The sequence below is a fragment of the Melopsittacus undulatus genome, chromosome 9, assembly GCF_012275295.1.
Source record: "Melopsittacus undulatus isolate bMelUnd1 chromosome 9, bMelUnd1.mat.Z, whole genome shotgun sequence".
NCBI lineage: Eukaryota > Metazoa > Chordata > Aves > Psittaciformes > Psittaculidae > Melopsittacus > Melopsittacus undulatus.
Genome location: NC_047535.1, coordinates 10,787,829 through 10,805,613, shown reverse-complemented (window position 1 = coordinate 10,805,613; position 17,785 = coordinate 10,787,829). Strand labels below are relative to the sequence as shown.

The following is a 17,785-nucleotide window of genomic DNA, read 5'->3' as shown; positions in this document are numbered from 1 at the left end:
AAGAACAGTTTTTGAGAGCATGATTCTGGTCAGAGACCAGATCCTAGCCAGTACAACTCTCCATGAGTCCAAATGGCACTACGTCATTTTAAACAAGCAGAGCACCTCCACTGGGTATCACACGGATCCACTTAGAGAGGAAACAATACTTCAGACATGCCCTAGAACAATTGCTCTTACCTCAATGTGGCAGCCAGCTACTTTCATTACACTAGTGCTTTTAGGTTCCTCTCTAATCACCAGAGAGATGGGTACTGCAGGGCAATCTAGGTCTCATGAGGGATAAATGGTTCCCTAATCTGCCCTTTACACTGACAGAAGATGGATTTGAGGGCACCTATACCCCCTAATTCAGAAATAAATTTAAGTGTGAGAAGCCAAGACTTTAGAGTTTACTGGGTTAGGAAAGAATATTTATTGCCCAGAGAAGCTGTGGCTACACCATTTGTGACAGTATTCAGAGCCTGGCTGGACAGGGCTTGGAGCAACCTGGTCTAGTGAAACCAAAGTTTCAACCCCCCAGTGCCTGTGGCAGGGAGTTGGAACTAAATGATCCCTAAGGTCCCTTCCAACCCAAACCATTCTTTGACTCACATTTTCAGACAGATTAAGTACCTAATTTCCATACACTACAATAGGTTTAAGGATTGACATGCTTTTAAGAATCTGGCATTAGTTCCCTACACCCTGCTCTTTTGCTCTCCTTTGAATACCACAGAGGGTGAGACCATATAACCCCATCCTGTGCAACACTGGAAAGTTTACTTTGAGGGCTTCAGTTTTCCTCTTCCACATACTCCTGCCCTAGCTCAGATATAAACTAATCAGTTGTGTGCACTTTGGTTTTGTTTCTTTTAACTGTGACAAAATATGGCTTAAGAATTCAGTTCTTTTTAATTGTATGCTCTTTGGCATGTCCTGTTAGTTCAGATTTTACTTACGTGGGGCTAATCTACAGGCTGTGATCTAGCAAGGAGATTCCAATATAAGTGTAATTCTTGTAAATACAATGGTATCTTTTATTATATAGAGATGGTTAATTGGACTCCTCATCCAAACAGAAGAGATACAAGAAGGTTTTTCTATTACCAGAGACATTTAAGCATTGAAAGCCAAAAACATGTGAACCATTTCATTATTTTAGAATAGTACTGAGAGAGTACAGAGGTATTTGCTGTCCTGACAGTAATTCTGCCTGAAGAGTCTACTGCCAGAGAGGAAAAGCAAACTATAAAAAAGGCTTTTTAAACACAAATGGAATTTCCTGAAATAACACACAGCTGATAACCAACCAATAGCTAGGGTAATGATACCAGCCTTTAACAGATACAGATTTGGTGAACGTCCACAAAGGAGTCTGGAAATAACATACAGCCACACTTTCTTGCTCAAGAACTGCCTGAAAGGATTGCTTTGGTAGCCAGAGAAAGCCAGTGTCAAGGTAGCATGTTCTCCCCTCCAAAGGGTGCTCTTCAGGGAGCTAGTGCCATCAAGGACACGGCTCAGTTCTTCTGGCTGGCAGCCAGTTGCTGGAGCGCCCATTCAGGTTGCCAATTCCCAGCATGACGAGCACAACATAACCCCAGCAGTTTTTAAGGTAATCTGGCCAGTGGAGCATTGCTTTACCAAAGGGTGGTCTCCGAATCAATCACAGCCTTTGGCAAGTCTGTTGCCTGACAATTGAAACCAGACATGTTTTCAGTTCATTCTTTGGGTTACTACTGTTCAATGGTGATTTACAAGAGAGTGTGAGCTATGGCAATCTCTCACGCAACATTAGATATTCCCTAAACGAATGCACATTTAGAAATCTCCTTGCTCTAAAACAATGGCTTATAAGAAAAGAAAATTTAAAGAGAAACCATCCTTTAAAATAGGCCAATCTGCCTTTCTTCAACATTCAAAAACAGCAAGGCAGTGCTCTGCAAAACACAGTGCAAGTGACTGCAGCAGCAACACATCCAGTGGAGTAAAACAGACCTCTAAATGGGAACCAAAGTCTGCTCTTCCCGTGTGATTCTCTCAAGGCGATGTGTCTTGAGGGCATTCAGTTTTCTCTTTTCTGTCCTAATTTGAAATGCACTCAGAAGGCCTGCTCAAAGACAGCAACACAGGGCTTCTCAGTAGCAGGCTGTATCAGATTACAAAATAAATATCACCAGTAGCAGAACACTGCTATGCTCAGTGTTTATCATTTTAGACTGGCTGTGTCTCAGCACTCTATTTTCAGCATTTACAGTTGTGAATTACACTTGATAATGAAGAAATAAAAAGGGATTATACAGGTGCTGATGAAGTTTTAGTTTTTGGGTTGCAGTCTGGAGTACACATATGAGAGACTTGGTACTGGTCACAGTTTTATTTCCAGTCTTTCAAGGAAGATTTCTGCATACACTTACAACTGTAGATTGCTGAAGTCATCAGAAGTGGTTCCAGAACTTTACAGTCTCCACAGTGCAATCAAGTTGGAACTCCAAGTGTCTGGGTCAGATCATAAGCTCTGTTTTGAATACAGGGCTTGTCTCTTCTTTTACCTCTATATGAGTGTTTCATCAGCCATTTTAGAAAGCAAAAAAGATCAGAAACTGAAACGAGGAGAGAAACGTTGATCTAAAGGAGAATTTGTATGTAGAAAGAAAATGAGAGATACTCTGTGCTGTGACAAAATAAGGCAAATATATTGCAGTGGGTGCCCCCCATAGAGAATAAAGTGCTCTTATCTAATATTTACTGCCCAAACAGCTCAAGCAGATCAGTTTAATCATAAATTAAATTATGTTACACATGCTTCTGGTGAACAATACTTCCTCAATAGCAGCCATGGTACTAAAACAAACAGAACTATATTGGGAGAACATAAACAATGAACTGCAACATGAGCTTGGGAAAGGCACATCAATTCTTGGGTATTAGTCACAAACTAAACCCTCCTGTAAACAGGAGTAGCTTGAGGAGCCTTTAACCACAGCCATCCCCTTCCCACTGTTCAGGCTTGGTGGAGGGGTCTCTACCCTGATGGCCATACAGGTACAGGCACACCCTATGGTATCCCCATGCTCACTCTTCCCAGACAAATTGCTTTTTCATGGTGCAACTGAAGTATTTTTGCCCAAATCCTTGCACTAGCATTTGATCTCAGCAGGCAAATACTAAGCAATACCTGTGTGGGCACAACATCTCTTCACCTCCACACAGGCAGCACTGATATTCTGGCTGGTAATAAACACCAAAAATAAACCCTGAAAACCAAACTGAAAGCACCTGTGCTCTGCACTGTACCTCTAATCTAGTATTATTTACAGTCAGGGTGAGCCTACATCATTGTGGAAATATTTGAGAAGGCTTCCTTATGAATGCACCAGGAAACAGGGATAATAGCAGTTTTGTTAACCTCAGCTTCAAGAAACAAAGAAAGAAATAAGTGTTTGATGTTTCTGTGGCTTGGTGGTTGATTTTTCAAGAAAAGGTCCATTGGCACAGTTAGATAATTGATGTGGACTTGGCCTGGAGCAGTCACACACAGCACCCTGGTGCTGGGGGCCTTTCTGGTGTTCTCATGACTCAGTTTTGCTGGTATTTTGAAACCTGAAAGCTTTAGATTAATTCCCCAGTGCATGTCACTGCTAACTCGAACTTGTGGCTTGCCTCTGCAAAGAGGAGAGACTGGATCTCTTTGATGATTCAGCAAGTAACACAAGCATGTGCATGAAGTTATGAACATGAAAAAAAATGTGTACATTGTATTTAGATGACCTCTAAATACTGTTTTATTAGGGCTTTGAAAGAAGATGTAGGTGAACTTTTGCAAAGACTTTCAGCCCAGGAAGTTATAATATAGAATATGAATTACTAAAAAAACCACAGTTCTGCTATGCTTTTGTACGTTCCTTTTGTAGTGAATATTAATGGATAACTGTGATACTTTGTGTTTTCATTTTGCTTAGTTTCCACCTTTAAGTTGTACCAGCGTGCAAAGCATGTGTACAGTGAGGCTGCAAGAGTGCTGGAATTCAAGAAGATATGCAGCGAAGCACCTGCCAATGCACTCCAGCTGCTGGGAGAATTAATGAACCAGAGCTATATCAGCTGCAGGGAGATGTATGAGTGCAGCTGTCCTGAACTGGATCGCCTGGTAGACATCTGCCTGTAAGTTCTGACCACAAGGAAGAGTAATTGCTATTAAGAATATTGTTTGAACTGATGAGAAAATATGACATCGCTGGCTATTGCAATTTTAAAATGAAAGTATTCTTGTCTCTTATTACAAAATTAATCTCCTGCAGGGACATTACATGGTCAATTGTTTCCCTACTGACATGTGTGTAATATTTTCAGATGAAAGCTGCAGTTTATGGCTTTATTACAGACTCTGCTTTTGGGCTGACTCATCGTCACAAGTGTTAACGTTGGACTGTTGGCTCTTCTTTTTTTAAGTTGTAGAAGTCATGACTAGTTTTCTTAAAATATTATCTTAGTTATTCTATTTGAACAGTTGTACTTTTGGGGTATTTCTTAGTCATCTCAGAACTGTCACCATGGGAACAGCAGAAACTGTTACACATTCTGAGGTTGCCTTGAACTCATAATGGCATATTAGAAAAAAAATGCAATAGCATTTCACATCAGAAACATACATTGTCCAGGGTATCAGGTTGGGCAGTATTTCACCATTCAAAAGGTGTATGAGCTGTTGTAATGGCCAACACTCTAATTCTCCTTTCCACATTGTGTGTCTGAGCTTTCCGCACATTATTCAGCCTCCATCTCTGCACAAACCTCATTCTTTTAGCTTGGTACCTTCACTCTGTTCATAGCAAAACAAGCCCTCTAAACTCCCAAACACATTCCCTGGGTGTTATTTTCTCCCTTCTCTTCTGCCTGTATTCCTCCCCAGTTTCATATCCTCTAGCCAGAATCAACTAAGTTTGAGAAGTGGCATGAGGTGAGCTCGAAGTCACAGGCGGTTGTGTGTAGCTCCTCATGATGCCAATTTCATACTTCAGCTCATCTGCTACAGTTCCTGCTTCTCCTTGGAGAATAGTGCATTTGGTTTAGGAAGCTCTGCCCCAAGCAAGAGCATTACTGCCCTGCCAGAAGGGAAACACAAGGTGCCAGAAGTGTTTTCAGGCCTGATGTCAAAAAACACTGTTTCACTGTCTTTTAGAAGCAAATATCCCATCCTCTATCTTTTAGTCTTGATGAAAACAGAAACTGTTTTGAGTTACAGCTGAAAAAAATTAATACCTTACCCCCTGAAAATGAAAGTTACAAAATACTCATTCTTTACCAGCAACTGGCTTTTATTTTTTTTAAACTAAGTCTGGATTATTACGAAAATAGGAATTTAACAATCATGCTATTTGCCATGTGCTTTCTTACTTCTATACTGCTGTGGATCTTGTAAGCTGTAACACCCATTTACCAGGTTTGTAAATTGATAAGAGTTGATACAGATTATTATTTAGGTTAGTCTGATTTCTTCAGCAGGCAAGACAAAATGACCTCTGAGCCAGAAAACTACAAACTTAAAATCCAAACAGGAGACTTTTGGACATCCACAGATTATTTTGCATATGGGATACACATGCTGTTTCTATGATAACACACAGAGGAGCTCTGATAGCTATCAGACACCCTGATAGTAATTTAGCAACACAGATTTTGTTCCTTCTCTTTGGAACCAATCCCATAGGTAACTCACAGGCTATGTTCAGTTTATTGTATCACATAATGACCACATAGCAGAATAAGCTATGATGGTCACTCAGCTGGGCAATTCCACCATGGTCATCCCACCTACTGACTGTGGGTGACAAGTGAGAACTGTCCTCAGAGTCTCAGCTGAAGACAGAAACTATAGTCCACTGAATTATGAAAAATATTAGAAACATAGAATAGTTAGGGTTGGAAAGGACCTTAAGATCATCTAGTTCCAACCCCCCCGCCATAGGCAGGGACACCTCACACTAAACCATATCACCCAAGGCTTCATCCAACCTAGCCTCGAACACTGCCAGGGATGGAGCATTCACTACCTCCCTGGGCAACCCATTCCAGTACCTCACCACCCTAACAGTAAAGAATTTCTTCCTTATATCCAATCTAAACCTCTGCTGTTTAAGTTTCAATCCATTACCCCTTGTCCTATTACTACAGTCCCTAATGAATAGTCCCTCCCCAGCATCCCTGTAGGCCCCCTTCAAATAATGGAAGGCTGCTATGAGGTTTCCATGCAGTCTTCTCTTCTGTAGGCTGAACAGCCCCAACTTTCTCAGCCTGTCTTCATATGGGAGGTGCTCCAGTCCCCTGATCACCCTTGTGGCCCTCCTCTGGACTTGTTCTAACAGTTCCATGTCCTTTTTATGTTGAGGACACCAGAACTGCACGTAATACTCTAAGTGGGGTCGCACAAGAGCAGAGCAGATGGGTAGGATCACCTCCTTCAACCTGCTGGTCACACTCCTTTTGATGCAGCCCAGAATACAGTTGGCTTTCTGGGCTGGGCTACAAGTTCTTGATCCAGTGCAAGGTATCAGCACTGGTCGTTCTGTGACACCACTGACAGAGGAAGAGCCTTAAAACTTCCCATCTGCATTATTTTTAGGTACAGTAACTACCCAGTGTTGGGTGTTGTCAGTCAATAGCACCTGGTGACTGACCTTTGCAGAAGTAACTAGCCATTGTGTCTTCACTCAGGGTATTCAGCTTGAATTGCATTGATGGGGGCTGTTCTCAGATATGCTGGGAGAAAACTATCATGTTCCAAATCAGGAAAAACAAGTAAAAAAGGGGGAAACTGGTAAGATCTGCATTGCAGCATGGAGTTACCTGTGCTACATTGAAATAAAACTACCATGGATGCTAGCAACTGCCTATTGCAGCATGAAGCTCAGGACGGAGATGGAAATTCTCTGTTTCTCATTTCTGCTGAGCTCTGTGCTTTCACAGCTAGACAGCTGCTTCTCTCGGAGCTAGCTCGGGTATCGTGACACTGGCTTGCAGGCAGTAGCATAGGCCCAGCCACAGAACCCAAAGGAAAGGAGTACACAGTTAGGATTTTACCAAATTAAATTAAAATTAATTGGAGCATTTCAGTTCCAGGGACCAAAATAGTGAAGGAAAAAAATTGATGTGTTTGCACATGTTACATCAGATTTGTAACTTACCAGCAGAAGAGCCCACAGCTAGTATGATGAGCATTAGCTAAGCACCACAGCAGTGTCATTTGTGTGAAACGATTTGTAACTGGCATATTAAAATTACTTACTCTGGGATTTTTTTTTATTACATTCATTGCACAGAAACAAGTAAATTACTTGTTCACTATAATTTAGGCTTATTCTACCAACAGAATTTCCACATAAATATATCTTTCTCCTTTAGAATTTTGATATTCTTCAGTGCTTTTCTGATTCTGTAATTATAATCTTAAGGTCCTTTCCAACCCTAACTATTCTGTGATTAACTCTCTAAAAGTGTGTTGCTGTTCTAGATGAATTCACCTAAAGCCAGAATCTAACTTTTGGAAACTATTGGAAAAGCTTTAATTTTTCTCAAGTTGTACATTAAAAAAAAGGGACATAAAATCACTAGTCACTCTAGGTAGGCTTGGCTGATGTGATTATAGAAATGGCCAGGAACTACATAAATTACATTCTTTACTTACGATGCTATACAGCTGCCCTGTAACTTTAAAAAGCCTTTCCAAAAATACATTCCACAGAATTGCCTGAGTCTACTGCTGCTCTCTCCTTACAAGGTTTAAATTGTGAAGAATAATCTGTATATCCAGATGTTTTCTGTTTTGCCTAGATCTTTATGTCTTACTCTACAACTTCTGCCAAGAGAGAAAGGGATCCATACTTGCTGTGGTTTGTAGTGCTGAAAACTGTAACCACGAGCTGGTCAGTTGTTTTTTTTCCCTTTAGCAAAGACAGAAGACTTGTACTTTCTCTAACCTATGTCATGCTGTTAAAAGCTGTTTTACCTGTTAGACTTTTAAAGTAAGCAACACAGAAAATTTACAAAACAAATAAAGAACAAAAACTTGGATCTGAGCTCCTGAGCTCCTCGGAATCCTCGAGTGCTGCAGATAACTTACTTTCATTCTCTTATTCTCCATCTTTTGGTGGTATAAATCCTGATAATTTTGGTGTTATCAGCCATCCCCCTTGCAGTTGAAGACAGAAGTGATCAGAGAGGAATTGGCCAAAAGATACAATTTTTACATTACATCAAGTGCCTTATGGTAGCCGAAACACCTCTGTGTTTTATCAAGACTCTTACCACTGATGATTCTACTAGAGCTGCAAAGCCTACATTCATGGCATAGTGTGAAAATTCAACAAAACAGAACACCCTACAGAAAGAAGCTGGCAGCTCTTCCAGAGCCAGAAAGGCTCAAAGATGCTATTCAAATACACACTAAGCTCATTTACACACCACACCTCTTTCCTTTTAAGATAATTCTGTTTATCTAGTGAATACTGGAAGCTGAGTGCCTCAGACTTCTGGGCTACAGACATATTCTTTTCCTCACATGCTCTGACTCTTCTTCCATTACTTATCCTGACTGCTGCAGCAAAGCCCAGGCAGTGCACAGGGCACTTCCCAACACGTTAAATCCACATCATCTGCTGAGTGGAGGAGCACTCCATCCACAAGATCACTGTCTGTTCATATTCCTCTTCATAAACATATGATTTGGATGCCAGTGCACAAGAAGAGTGTCTGGCTACAAATCCCACTTCACCACAGGAGTCTAGCATAGGACTGAACTGATGAAGACTTGAAAGAAAATTTCAGGCCTGTTCCAAAGTTAACTTCCTTGTGTTTGATGTTTAACATCACACCCAGGAACTGCATCTCCACTTGATGTGGAATGAGGTGCTCCTTTCTGAACTCATGTGGTATCAGGTACCTGGGTTTCAGATGTTGCAGCACTGCCCATCAAAACACCAAGTTCCTCAGCATTAAGCCCCAAGTGTCTAATCACATCCCCACATTTGAAACTGTTAGCCACAGTATTTTGAAACACAGTGACTTCAGCTCTGAGACAGGCATATTTTCTGTCTACATTATGCTTTATTTCAGCTAAGTATTTTAAAATGACTCAGTAAAAATGAGGCATGAGCATGACCACAGAGAATTATGAAATCAATAAAAGGTTCAGAAAAATTCTGAAGGGATTTCAGTTGCCTACCAAAATAAAAGACAGACACCATCTGCAGCACAAAGTTCTGATTGAGGTAACAGACCAAGTGAGCACGGAGAGTTCATTCAGCTGACTGAAAAGTGGATTAGGCCTTATGAAGTCAATGGGAATTTCCCTATTGATTGCAATTGAGACTGAATTGGGTCCTGCACATTTTAGGAGGTTGCTCCATTGACCAGAAACTACAGAAATTGCATCAGAGGATGAGTGGCTTACAGGAATAACAATAAGTAAAATAAAACACCAACAGGAAATAAAGAATGAACATAAAATCGAGTCAATATGAAGGGTGGCACCACACAGACACACTGAAGAAAGTGTTTCTGTTCAAGAGGAGATGCAAGCATGTTGAGAATCAAACACATATGCAAGTACTTGCTTGAAATACGACCTAAACCTCTATTAACCCAGCAGTATACCAGATTCATTTAACATAAAATGCACATATGAAAAAGAACCACAGCCTATTCAGAATGAGCTGTCATTTTCCAGTGTTACTCAAATGATGCTGTCTCCCCTCTAACACATTTGAGGACTGGTAAATCTCCATCCCTGGCTATTGGAAATGTATCAAAAGTATCTGTTTGTAAATCAGATTAGATCTCTCCTGCAAATAAGGTTTTAAATTAGTTTTCTCAGTCATCCTGTTCATCCCTGGAAAGGTGATGGAACAACTTATTCTTGACTCCATCTCTAGGCATATCAAGGATGAGGGTGTTATTAAGAACAGCCAACATGGTTTTATGAAGGGGAAGTCATGTTTGACCAACCTCATAGCCTTCTATGAGGAAGTGACTAGGTGGAGCGATGATGGTAGAGTGGTAGATGTGGTTTTTCTTGATTTCAGTAAGGCATTTGATACTGTCTCCCACAGCATTCTCATAGATAAGCTAAGAAAGTGTGGGCTTGACGATCAGGTAGTGAGGTGGATCAAGAACTGGTTGAAAGGAAGAAGGCAGAGAGTTGTGGTCAATGGCACAGAATCTAGCTGGAGGTCTGTGACTAGTGGAGTCCCTCAGGGGTCGGTGCTGGGATCAGTGCTGTTTAATATTTTCGTCAACAACCTGGATGAGGGAACTGAGTGTACCCTCAGCAAGTTCGCTGATAACACTAAACTGGGAGGAGTGGCTGACACACCAGAAGGCTGTGTTGCCATTCAGCGAGACCTGGACAGGCTGGAGAGTTGGGTGGGGAGAAACTTGATGAAACTCAACAAGAGCAAGTGTAGAGTCTTGCATCTGGGGAAGAACAACCCCATGTACCAGTACAGGTTGGGGGTTGACCTGCTGGAAAGGAGTGAAGGGGAAAGGGACCTGGGGGTCCTGGTGGACAGGAGGATGACCATGAGCCAGCAATGTGTCCTTGTGGCCAAGAAGGCAGATGGCATCCTAGGGTGCATTAGAAAGGGTGTGGTTAGTAGGACAAGAGAGGTTCTCCTCCCCCTCTACTCTGGCTTGGTGAGGCCGCATCTGGAATATTGCATCCAGTTCTGCGCCCCTCAGTTCAAGAAGGACAGGGAATTGCTTGAAAGAGTCCAGCGCAGAGCCGCAAAGGTGATGAAGGGAGTGGAACACCTCCCTTATGAGGAGAGGCTGAGGGAGCTGGGTCTCTTTAGCTTCGAGGAGACTGAGGGGTGACCTCATCAGTGTTTACAAATATGTAAAGGGTGGGTGTCAGGATGATGGAGCTAGGCTTTTTTCAGTGATATCCAGTGATAGGACAAGGGGCAATGGGTGTAAACTGGAGCATAGGAGGTTCCACGTTAACATCAGGAAGAACTTCTTTACTGTAAGAGTGACAGAGCACTGGAACAGGTTGCCCTGGGGGGTTGTGGAGCCTCCTACATTGGAAATATTCAAGGCCTGCCTGGACAAGTTCCTGTGTGATGTACTCTAGGTTACCCTGCTCTTGCAGGGGGGTTGGACTAGATGATCTTTTGAGGTCCCTTCCAACCCTCGGGATTCTGTGATTCTGTGATTCTGACTGAGTTAGAAAAGCCCCAAAGAAGGTTATTACATGGTATTTTCCTACTTTTTCTTAATCTAGGTAAAGATCAGGAACACAGATAAGCAAAATAATGAAATTCCACTACATTCTAATGAGGGGGTACCCAAATCTTGCAGAGTAATGGCGTGGGATTTTCTGTAGAACACTTCTAGGAGGCCTGCATCTTTGGCTGGGAATGGTTTATATTTTGGATGTCATTTATTTGTCATTGTTCTTTCTATTCACCCTCCTCAGTCAGAGCATTTTTTTTTTCTTTTGGAACTAAACTCTTGTTTTACCTCTACTGCTGTAAAACTGTGAAATTCATGAAGTTCCTCTGGAGAGAGATGCCCAGATATGTCCATTGGGCATGAACAGATGTTTGAGTGCAGTGGCTCTGTAGGACTTTTCAAGGGTTTCTGAACTCTCCTTTTCTTGACTGGCATGCTCAGCAGCCTTGCAGAAGCCTGTGAATCTTCAGTGTGTTTTAGATCTGTCCTGGAAGAATAGAGTTATTTGTCTTTGCCACATTAGAAAATGGCTTGCATGCCTACATCCTGTGCAATTAGTTTATGAAACCTCTTTTGTTATTTTTGTCATGTATTTCTGTTTTCACTTCTGATGTCTTATGAATATTGCTAATGCAATTCCTTTCTTCTCCTGCTTTCTTCATCTTGGCTGTGCTGTGATCCTCCAAACAGCTGATGCTGAAGCATTATAAAAGAGCGTGACTCTCGGAATTGACAGAAATTACTAATGATGATAGTACATTTAAAGAGACAGCATGGGGTTTTTTCCTCCAAAATGGTAACTTCAAACATACAACCAAGTATACTTCAGAAAAATCAGATGATGTAGATGTGTTTTAAGTATTCACGTTTCCTATAGGAATTTTCTGTATGACAAATTACCCCTTTATGTTTTATTTTACATGATTTTTTTTTTCTTTTTGTTATTTCATTTTAGGCAATCTGGGGCCATTGGGTCACGTCTGACTGGAGCTGGATGGGGTGGCTGCACTGTGTCAATGGTGCCCACTGACAAGCTGAACACTTTCCTAAAAGATGTAAAAAAAGCTTATTACCAAAGTGATGTCCAAAGGTTAGAGAACAGTCTGTTTGCCACCAAACCTGGAAGAGGAGCTTTGGTTTTTGTTGAGGCCTGAAGAACGTAGAAACTCTGAAAGTATGTAGGGCATTTGGAACTGGCAGTACTTCCCATGCCACAGCAAATGAATGCTTTTGCTGGTTTTTATTGTAACGAGCAGTTGCTATTATCAAAGTATATTCCTGAAGAAGTGATTAAACAAACACTCTTTGATCATAAAGTCTTTTTTCTTCCATACTAAAAGTACCTTTCAGTATAAACTTTGATTTACCAAAACCTATTGATAAGGAAAAGTGAAACTAAAATAAAGATAATATTTGGTTACAGTGGATCTCCATTTACTGTCATAAAAGTAAGACGAGGGGGAGCAATGAGCTTTTTCATTGCAGGGCAGGAACCCTGCAACGCCTGCAGGGCTGTGCGGTGCTAATTCTCTTTGGGTGCTGGGTATTCTTTTGTTCAAAAGCCTGTAAAAATGGAAGATTAAACTGAAGCATTAAAAAAAACTGGGAGGACTCTGCTAAACATGAGAATCCTCAAACAGGATTATTAATGTTGTAATTAATTATAATACTAGAGGAATACCTACAGGCCAAGGAAAACATTAGGAATACATTATTCTAAGCAAGAAAACTTTCCTTCCAGCTACGTGTCTGACGTATCTTTGTGCAAGGATGACTTGTTATGAAAGTTTCAACAAAAACAAATGCTGTGAGCTGTGCAGGATGAGAACATATTCCCCTAAGTGAATGAACAAATAATGAGGCGGAGTTTGGTTTTGAGCTCTCCAGACACAGTATTCTGATGGCTGAGCCCTAGCTCTGCTTGTACAGGGTAGAGCATTTGCATTTTCATGAAGAACTTACAAATTACTAATATAACCCACTGAGGATGAAAAGAAGAAACTAAAATCAATAAGGAATAATTAAGGAGATAATTCAGTTGTAGCAAGCAAAAGTAAATAGGCAAGACCAAGAGCAAATGTCATTGACACATTACTGACAAGCTCCTGTCTCAATCCCACTTTACACTCCTGAATCTCAAGGTTGTAGCTGTAGAGAACTGGAGTACAGTGCCTGCAATTCATGACACATCTCTTTGGCAGGAGAAATGATGGTGATTACAGAAAGGTGACTGTACCTCAGGATTCCCAATGATGCCCAAACCCTGTTTCCAAGAAGAAGGTTAGGGACCTGTGCCTTCCCCCACAGCCGAACAACTTCCACTTCTCTGATATCCAACATGAAAACCAAAGAGAAGTTGTGTCACAACCCTTGCAGTCATTAAAGACACAGCAAGATCTGTCCCTCTGCACATTTTTGTGATGCTAAGCGCAAGCTAATGTTCAGAAGTCTGCATCAAATTAGAGATCTCTCAGCAGAGATCTTCTGTACATTACCCACGCTAATTCTGGCCAAAACCAAATTCTTAGAGGCTACTAATTCTGCAAGAGAACTCTGCCAAATCTGAGCACAGCAGATGAACAACAGCCAACACAAACTGCCAGATCTTTTCAGGAACCTCAGAGGGAACATGTAATGGTAACACTATCACTAGAGAAGATTCCTGTTGTCTGACAGCCAGGAAAAGTGGAACAGTGAGTGCTGTAGATAAGCAAATCAAGTCCTCAGGAGAGAAGTATAGGGTCTAGGCATAGACCCAGGGAGAGATCAGAAGGATTTGGAGGGAGGACAGTTAAAGGGTGCATTTGAGAAGGGGAAAGCAGGGGATAAGCAAGACAGTTAAGAACTAAAGGTGCAATTATAGGAAGGTTTACTCTCAAATCATTCATTATTGCTGTCTGTGGAAACTTAGCATCTTGTAACCCTTTTGTAATGTATAGTAGATATGCCGTAAGTTCAACTATACCTGTAATCATGGAACTCTATAATAAAATCAAACAACAAGAAGTAAATATTTTCAACAATCTCCAAGAAAGCCTTAGAGATTGTAAATAAAATAATGCAGTGGTTTTGTTACAAATGGCCTTATTAAATATAATCTTGAGCTTGAGTTCCTATTTATTATCACAACACACAGCCATGGAATCTTCCCCGGCACACACAGGCTGCAGTACCTTTCAGAATTTTTCTGTCAATGAATGATATAAATAGATATTCTCATACACAAAGAAAACAGGAAACTGGCACAGTATAAAAGAATCATATAGAACATTCTAAACGTCTGATTAATTTCTTTCCTTTTTTATTGCTTCAATGCCTTCAGTGTCTCTTGTATTGCTTCAGTTTAATGAATCTGTGTTTGGGTTTTTTTTTGTTTGCTTTTTAAACCTTTGAAGAAGTTTTCTACATAATGGTAAAGCCGCCTGATAATCAGAGCATGAGAAAAACACACCAACAGTGTGTAAAGTAAGCAGCAAGGGTATTAGTAGTACTCCTAAAAATAAAGCAAGATGATTTTGGTTTGGATGAAAACTTCTGTGTATAAAGCAGCAACTCCTAAGCATATTTCCTGAGTTAATCTTTCCAGATCTGTATTTTTAATAGGCTTTTCTAACTATATTTTCAAAATCTCTTCTGTAGCTAAGATAATGCTAATTGGTATATAGAACCATAGATAGCATTGTTTAGGTTGGAAAAGACCTTTAAGCTCAACCATTAGCCCAGCACTGCCAAGTAGACAACTAAACCATGTCCCTAAGCATCACATCTACGTAATCTTTTATGTACCTTCAATACTTCCAGGGATGGTGACTCTACCATGACCCTGGGCAGCCTGTTCCAATGCCTGACGGCCCTTTTGGTGAAGAAATGTTTCCTAATCTCCAATCTAAATCTGCCCTGGCACAAGTTGAAGCCATTTCCTCTTCTATCACTTGTTACTTGGGAGAACAACACCCACCTCACTACAACCTTCTTTCAGGTAGTTGTAGAGAACAACAAAGTCTCACCTAGGCCTCCTTTCTCCAGACTCAACACCCCCAGTTTTCCCTCAGGTGCACCTCAAGAGAATTGCTCTCTAGACCCTTCACCAGCTTCACTGTCTTCTGAACACACTGCAGCATCTCAGTGCCTTTCTTGGCATGAGGGGTCCTTGTTACTTCCCTGAGAATCAAAAGCTCTTACCATCTTGTGATCACTATGCCCAAGACAGCCTCGGATCACCACAACACCCACAAGCACTTCTCTGTTCACAAACAACAGGTCCCATCCCTAGCTGGCTCTCTCGCCAGCAATGTCAGGGGGTTCTCAGACATGCTCCAGGAACCTCCTGGACTGTTTCCTCACTGCTGTATTGTATTTCCAGCAGGCAGCTGGTAAATTGAAGTCCCCCACGAGAGCAAGGGCTAGTGTCTGAGAGACTTCTCCCAGCTGCTTACAGAATATTTCATCTGCCTCTTCATCCTAGTTGGGTGGTCTGTAATAGCCCCACCATGATACCTGCCTTGTTGGCCTTTGCCCTGATTCTTACACATAACTCAATCCTATGATCATCATCATTGAGCTCTAGACAACCAAAACACTCCATAATACACAGTGCAGACCCACCATCTCTCCTTCCTTGCCTGTCCCTCCTGAAAAGTTTACAGCCATCCATTGCAGCACACGCACACACATGTATATTTAGAAAACTAACAACATTAAATGTCAGAACATATGCAGAAACAATGCATCCAGTCAGCATGACCTATTATCATCAGTGGGGTGTGATTTTATCTTACTATAATGTCTGATCGTAAGTCATTCAATCATTCTTTTAATCTTATTGTGTAGTAAATGGGTTCTAAATCTTTCCAAAAGGTATTTGGAACAGAGATACTGTTAGACATCTAAGTGCAGCAACATTGCCTGGTGCCATATTAATACTCTGTGCTATCTTAATGCCATTGACATGTAGTATTCATCCCTGTACTTGATGACTGTGTATCTTGTACACAGGAATACAGTCATGCTCCAAAATAGAATGAGAGTAATTTTACCATTCACCTGACAGAAGAGGATCACTACTGTATATTTGACATTTGCTGTCTTGGACACAGTACACATACACAGACAGACACACACATATGGCAACTTAATATATAGTAGTTACTTACATAACATCTTCAGGAATATTGGTTTCCCATTCATATGATCTGAATGCCAACTTTTATTTTAGTAACTGCTGTGCACTTACTCAGTATAAACCTTCTGAAATTCCTCTCTGAGTCCATGTGTCTCTTTAATAACATTTTGACATGTTGGAGCAACTGCTGTGCTACAGATCCACTCAAGTGAAAGATTTGTGTCTTCAGTTAACTACAGTTTATTTGTATCCTTAATCCCATCAGATACAGTTAAACAAAGGTAGATGCAAAATAAAATTCACAAAAAGCCATCTAGCTTGCTCTAAAAAGAGATATTTTGCAAACCATAGCTGTTATGGGCAGCACTGAATTAGTGATTTCTGATTCTTGTGATTGTACGCTTCATGAAGAAAAATTAACACTATAAACTGACTTAAACTGCAAAGTAAAAATAGCATGGAAACAGACTGGCAAGGTTTAACATCGTGAAACTTGTGAATCATGCAGCATATGAAATTATGTTTTAAATGCTAATTTTGAGATGGAAGGCTAGCTATTGGTAACAGACTAGCTCACAATGTAGAAAGGAGCACACTGGGGAACATAAAACTGTAACTGAAAATCACTCCCTGTGATACATCCTTGTTTGACAGATTTTTCCCAGCACACACAAGATTGGCAGAGAAACCGCTGCCAAGCAATATTGCTATCACATCTGTCCTACCTCAGCTCTTCAGTTTGGCCAGATTTTTCATTAAGCACTCTTCTGATATTCAATATCCCATAAAATAGAGACAAAAGATTAATTCTGTTCTTGATCTTATCTCTTATTCTCTGCCCTCTGCTTTTAGACTTGTGTCAGAAGTAATTAACTATGAGATTCTGCAAGATACCACATCACAGCCTCCAATAACAACACCATGTTTACTAGGAGACAGAATCTTCCAAGGTGCTGATGGTGGAGAGAACCTAACCTCCTTTGTAATCTCTCATACTTCAGTAGGACTGCAATACTCAGTCTAAGGTAGTAGGACCAAGCTGTAATTAATGAACAGCCCCTAAATCCTCTGCAGATTTGGTCACCAAGTTCAGCAGAACATGGAGTTACCTTGAGTGAGAGTTTGCACATAAAACTGATGCACCCAAAATCTCATACGTAATTAAGGCACTCATGCCAAATTTGTCATAATGTAAGATATAGTAATGGAAAATCTACAGAGGAGTAAAAAATATTGAAGATAATCAGATGAGAGGACACCAAGGAGCTTTCAGAACTAATTAACCTATAAAATGTTTGAGATTGTTTTCCAACAGCAATGATTCTGCACAAGTAACAAACTGGATGAGGATCTATACAAAAGGATTTAGAATATTTACTGGATTTTAAGTGTAATGCCTTTTGAGAATTGCTGTTGTCTCCTAAGCACTGCACTGCTGGCCAAAATTACACA

General features: G+C 40.8%; 1 protein-coding gene across 2 annotated transcripts in view; it reads left to right on the top strand.

Annotated features, from left to right (window-relative positions):
- GALK2 (galactokinase 2) overlaps positions 1-12,597 on the top strand; it is a 53,957-nt gene extending 41,360 nt beyond the window's left edge. For both annotated transcript variants that reach the window (XM_034066554.1, XM_034066555.1), the window contains 2 exons: positions 3,945-4,146; positions 12,167-12,597. In XM_034066554.1, coding sequence (XP_033922445.1) covers positions 3,945-4,146; positions 12,167-12,365 — 401 coding nt within the window. In that variant the 3' untranslated portion in view covers positions 12,366-12,597. The remainder of the gene's footprint in view (positions 1-3,944; positions 4,147-12,166) is intronic.
- Positions 12,598-17,785: the final 5,188 nt, after the last annotated feature.